The sequence below is a fragment of the Microplitis mediator genome, chromosome 10 (genome assembly GCF_029852145.1).
Source record: "Microplitis mediator isolate UGA2020A chromosome 10, iyMicMedi2.1, whole genome shotgun sequence".
NCBI classification, from domain to species: domain Eukaryota; kingdom Metazoa; phylum Arthropoda; class Insecta; order Hymenoptera; family Braconidae; genus Microplitis; species Microplitis mediator.
In genome coordinates this window covers 7,492,574-7,498,933 of record NC_079978.1, presented here as the reverse complement: position 1 = coordinate 7,498,933, position 6,360 = coordinate 7,492,574, and the positions used below count along the sequence as shown (strand labels likewise).

General features: G+C 27.0%; 1 protein-coding gene across 1 annotated transcript; it reads left to right on the top strand.

Annotated features, from left to right (window-relative positions):
- Nucleotides 1–701: 701 nt before the first annotated feature.
- LOC130675782 (uncharacterized) lies at nt 702–3,422 on the top strand. Its single transcript, XM_057481627.1, has 3 exons — nt 702–890; nt 1,871–2,020; nt 2,187–3,422. The coding sequence occupies exons 1-3, from the start codon at nt 702–704 to the stop codon at nt 2,643–2,645; spliced, it is 798 nt and encodes a 265-aa protein (XP_057337610.1). The 3' UTR covers nt 2,646–3,422.
- Nucleotides 3,423–6,360: the final 2,938 nt, after the last annotated feature.

Genomic DNA, 6,360 nt, shown 5'->3' with positions numbered 1-6,360 from the left:
ATTAAAATATACTTTATGAATTTAAATTTTCAAAATTTTTTTCAGAAATATTTTCCGTCGATTATTCAACTGATGATAAAATGCACATAAAAAGTCGGAAAAAAAGTAAAATAAAATTACATAAACATGAAAATCTATTTATTATGGTAATTTTATTCTAGTTTTTTTTTTCGGTTATTTTATGTCTGTCATTAGTTGCATAGACATATTATTAAAATAATTAATTAAAGCAGCTAATTTTTGTATAATACAAAATTATTAATTGGTTGATAATTAAAATTTTGAATATACATTTTTTTCTCAAAAAAAAATTCTACACTGTAAAAAAATGGGAGTCAATTCCGAGTGATTATGGTGTCACGACTAACTATCACAGTCATAATATCACACGATATAATATCATGTGATATTTTGAAGTAATACTATCTCAATCTGCAGGCTAGTGGTATTTTGATTGTGATATTTAGTCATGTAACCATTTAAATTCGAATTCACTTCGGAGTTGAATTTCACTTGCCTCTGATAAGATAAATTATTTTTCACCTGCATATCGCAATGAACATTAATCAGTAATATATAGACAAAAGTAAACCTACATTCAATCTCGCCGCACTCTCGGTGCGTCAAGTAATGAAGTTGAATACAACGTAAGTATAATTGTTGTTAGAAAATTATTTTTATCAGTCTAATACCAATTTAAAATGTTGATTGTTTTTTTTTCTCAGCATACTATCGATAAAGCAGGTTATGATCCTGTAGAGGCGAACCTGGATAATCCCGTGTTCCGGACTCTGAACTGCGAATCCAAAGCTAAGAGGAGGGAGTTTCGATTACAAGAGCGCAAGAGGTTTGCAGCAATTGAAACAGAACAAGGAAAACGTCAAGTGAAGGTAATTTATTTACAAAGTAATATATTTAAATTATATGCACGGAAAGAAATTTTTCGCGGATACCACTATGTTGTATGGTCGATTCTACCATACTGTATGGTAGCAAAGAATTTTTCATTCGTTTAAAAATTGTGAGTATAGATGATTTGACCATCACGGGAATGGTAACATTCACGATAGTCATGGCGGATGAGCCTATGTCAGTATGGGCGTCAAGCCCATACTGCTTGGCGGTATCCACAATGCTTCTGGTAGATAACGCTATTCAATATTGTCAAATTACTTATGCTAATATTGTAGTATTATCAAAGTTTATTTGATTCAAAAAATAGGTTATACTCCCATGAAAAAAATTTATAAAAAAAATACATGTTAAAATATTACAAAAATATATTTTTCATATAAAAAAAAAGTATTAAAAATACATAAAAAATATATTTTAAATTGCTAACCTTTAGCTGATTTTCATATATTTTTTATATGTTTTAAATGTATTTTGAATGTGTTAAAAATATATCTTAGAATATATAAAAAAATACATATATAAAAATATAAAAAAATTATATAAACAATATATTTCAAATATATAAAAAATACAATTATGGAAATATAAAAAATATATGTAAAAATTATATTTTTACTGTAACCAACAACTTAGAAAAAAATATATATAAAATTTATATAAAAAATGTATTTTTTATATACGTTTTTTTTATATATTCATAACTATATTTGGTATGTATTTTTAATATGAATTTTCTTTTATATGAAGAATAAATATTTTTTATATTTTAACATGCACTTTTTTTTTATAGTAAATTTGACGTTTCAGGTATGAGGGATCATTTTTTTTTAAATTAAAAAAATTAATTAAAAATCAAAGTATAAATTTTTTCAAATAAGAATTATTTTCTAATATAACCTGTGATCACTTGTTTACATAAATATATTTTTATCTATTTATCAACGAAGTATTGCAGCTACATCTATGCGGTATTGGTAGTAATCCGATAGTGTATGGACTACCGCACAAAGATCTATTGCGGAATGCCCTAGTGGCATTGCCGTTTCTTCAATGTAGTATGGGCCTCAAGCCCATACTTATCTGGTCAATTCTGCTATACAGACATGTAAGCTACACAAAATTTTCTGTACTATACAGTATGGTGAATAACGCCATACTTATGGTACTTGCTGCAATACTGTAATAAGAGTATGGTGATAAGTACCATACATTTCTTTCCGTGTGGTTTATTAAGAGTACTTATTGTATTTCTTTTATATTTTATGGTACAGCCAGCAAGACCAGATTATCCACAGAAGTTGCAAGAACTTAAACCGATTCGCTGCCAAAGTGTCGTCGCTAATTTTGATACTTTTAGAGATGAATATCAAGAGCAGGAATATCCAATTAATAATTATCCACTTATTAGAGGAATAATGTGTGAAGAACATGATCGCGGAAAAAGATTTACTAATGGACATGCCCCGCTGGCCAATGAGAAAATGAAATTCGGCAAAAGATACTGGAACTGGAGAAACAAGCTGCTGGATCTGATAAGTCAAAGAATACGAATCCTTTCCGTAATGTCAATAATGACTCGAGTGTCTATAAACAAACTAATCCATTTGCAGTACCAATCAACGACAGCTATGATTATGAAGGAGGTGCTGTTAATAATTCAACTGATGTTATTTACTGACCGAGTACACGTTACCCAAAAAACTTTAAATAAAAATGATATAAAAAAATAAAAAATAATAATAAAAAAATTAAAAAAATTGATGACCCTGAAAGTAGCAGACATCCGACAAAAATAAAGTTTTGCTAGGGATATCGTAGGGAAAAATAAAGTTACCAGAAATCTGAATGCAGGATGATGTATGGTTTTAAACAATTAAAAAGTGCATAGTTTTTAAATATTTTTTTTATAAATTATCGATTTGTTATGTTAAAAAATAATTTTTGGAATACTCTCCTGGAGTTGTTAATTATCTCAATACTCCAAAAACTGGTATTTGTGACTATTTTTTTAGTATTTAATTGTGCCTATTTTTATTTTTTTTTCATTTTCACTTTAGAAACTTTGGCATGCCATAGCTACTTGATAAATAACTTTTTTGAGAAAACAAAAAAAGGGAATTGTAGATTTTCGAAAAATTTAAATGTGCCTTTTTTTTTTTGTTTTTCAATTTTTTTCAAAGATATTTAAAAAATTAATTTTTCTTTAATTTTCGGATGCGGATATACATTTTGAAAATATTTTTTTTTTTTTTTTAAATGAAAGAAGGCACTTTTTTCTTCCGTTAAAATCTACATGTGCATGTTTTTATTATAATTTTTTTTTCAATAGAACCGTTGATATGTTGAGATTTATAAGAAAATTACTCCAAAATACGATAAAAACTATTAAATCACGAAAGTTTTTTAAAAATAAATTATTATTACCTTTATTTTTATCAAGCAGAACATGTTTTCTAATATTTTATCAATTGTTTTTGATAATGAAAGCAATAAATAATATTTTAATTTATTATTTATGACTTTTAAATATGATACTGAAGTTAGCAGACGTCTAATAATATTTGGATCTTTTTTTAGACGATAAACCATGAAAAAAAAAAATATTCGAAAAAGTTGCACCTGTACTTTTTAAAATTTTGTACATGTGCATATTTTTATTTTATTTTTTTGCAATTGAATTGTTGAAAAACAAAAATTTAAACATTTTTTAATGTCTGCTAACTTTAGGATCATTTTTAAATACCATTTGTTAATTTTAACAACTTAATTAGTACGTAAGAATAAATAATTAAATAATTACTGGTTTAAACGTTCAAATTTTGTAACAATATCTATTTTATTATTGATAACAAAATTTATAAACTAATAGTGTGGATTATATACAATAATTTAATTATTTTATTTTGCTGTTTATTTACTTTTTAACCAATTACCACATAGATCGCAGTAATATTTAAATTTTTCATCCTTAATTTCTTTCAATGATTTATTCAAATAATGCAAACAGCCGTAATGTGCCCATTTATGACAAAGATCACATAAAACCCAGTTTGGCTCTCTTTGGTTCTCCCCTTGACCACACACCAAACATTGATTTAATACATCTAACGATTTTGTTATACAATCTTTTTTAAACTGTTCTCTTAATTAAATGGATGGTTATTTTCCCTTTTATTTTATTTATTTAAACATACATTTTATTTATTTATTTAAAAATAAAAAAAAATTTTTTTATCAATCTATCCATATTTTTCTCAATTTATCTATAAATTGTCTTATTGAGAAGGTTGTTTGCATGTTTAGGTTTCCACTATATTTAAATGGTTTTAAATAAATAAACTCAATCTATATAGATCAAAGCTACACAAACGATAAAGTGAAATGAAAATATTGAGTAATTAATTTAATTCATGAAAATTTAATTAAATACAAAGGAAAATAGTTTAATCGAAATTTAAAATAATAAATAAATGGTGTCTCAGAAATATTGGTTTTGATGAGTGTGAATGTACTAGACATGAGACAAATTTAAACTTATTAATAAATCGAGTAAATAATTAATAAAATAAAATTTTTAAAAATGCGCATTTAAAAAATTTTTAAATCAATAAGTGCATTTTTTATAAATATTATTTGTTTAATTATTTACTCTATTTATTTATAATTTTAAATTTATCTGATATTTGCTACATTCACACTCGTTGGTTTTCATTTATATTTTTAACTAATTCTTTATTTATTTTCAGAATTTTCAATCATGATTTCATCAATTGAAGCTCGTGGGCATGAATGCTCAGTTTTTGTGGGTTATTAAATTAAAAAGTGGATGAGTAAAAATTTTTATTCCAAAGCAAATATAGAAAAAGAGACTGAAAACAAAGCTGAAGTTGATTGAGTCATAAAATTTGAATATTAATATAATTTTTACGGCGCTATAAACTATTATCGCGTTATTCTGACATTTATTGGACAATTAGTGTATCTATCGTGAAGAAATATCTAAGAAGACGGTCCGATAATAGTCTGAAGTGAGTTTAAAATTTAAAAAAATCTGCAAACACTTCACTAAAGAATTGCCAGTCATTTGATGTCAAGATTAAACATGTAAAAGTAAATAATGCTGATGAAAGTGGGTGACTGATGGTGAGTTTTTTTTTATTGCTTTATCAATATATAGATACTGAAATGTCTATGATATCTTTTAATAATTAATTAGTCGCATACACAATCGCATTCTCAAACAGTAAATAGCATTGACGTCAGTACTATTTTTCATCAAGGGTTTGCCTCTGATAAGATAAATTATTTTTCACCTGCATATCGCAATAAACATTAATCAGTAATATATAGACAAAAGTAAATCCACATTCAATCTATTGTATTATGTAAACACCTGAACAAATAATGATGCGTGCGATAGAACAACTACAGTATATAAATACATGTATATGTATATATATGTATATAGGAATATTGGATAGGTACATCGGTATATAGAGTAGAGAAAACACGTTCAACATTGAAGAACGACAAAACGTGTATGTTGTTATTTATGTACTCTTCGTAAATTTATGTTCCGACCTCAGCGAGAAAAACTCTTCTGGCAGAATCAACGTGACAAATTTACATATATACAGTCACACCTTTTCGTGCCACTGCTTATTCTATCTCATTTTAGCGCCTGTTTAAACTCAACATCATTTTACTTCAACATATCTTGTTGTACAGGTGAACATTATTATACCTTTACTCTATACTCTATATACTGTATATGTATTTCTGAAAATTCGCATCCGCCAGGATAGTAGTTGAGTCGTAAAAGTGGTGTGGTCGCAACGCAACGAGACCCGCTTTCATGGAATACAAATTGAACTCAAAATAATACATGAGCTTACCCCCATCATTGCTTTTTCTCTCCTTCTTCCCTCTTCCATCTACTTTTACCACAATAAAAAAAAAAAAAAAAACGAAAAAAAAATTTACAACGACGTCAATAAAGACACGGTCAAATTTCATGGGGATATAAATAACGCGAGATGGGAAATCGAATGGTTTACTACTGATAAAAAGTATTTTATGACTATGACATTTGCGTTTTCCAAGTAAATACATTTACTGTACAATAATGTAATAGTCGAGTAAAGTGAGTGTTATATGTAAGTATGTATTTATAACGATAGATACGTAAGAAGTAAAGGTTAAAGGGAAGTATAAATTTAACGCGGCTAATTTACACAAACATGCCACCTAGCAGACCTTCTAATTGCATTTTTCTTCTCACAATACTTGTATTCTCTCTCAGTCAGCCCCTATATATGCATGCGTTTATGTATAGACATGTATGTATGTATATGCTCATCTATATATGTATGTATTTGAATTGTTCATCCACTCCTATTCTCGCGGAATTGCCGTTTACCATTCAGCCAACTCGCTTACTCTCTT

Bases quoted from the DNA above. Each gene is read 5' to 3' on its own strand.
- LOC130675782 (XM_057481627.1), top strand. From the start codon at position 702: ATGTTGATTGTTTTTTTTTCTCAGCATACTATCGATAAAGCAGGTTAT. The intron at 891-1,870 runs GTAATTTATTTA...GAAGTATTGCAG, and splicing joins AAGGAAAACGTCAAGTGAAG to CTACATCTATGCGGTATTGG. The intron at 2,021-2,186 runs GTAAGCTACACA...TTTATGGTACAG, and splicing joins CAATTCTGCTATACAGACAT to CCAGCAAGACCAGATTATCC.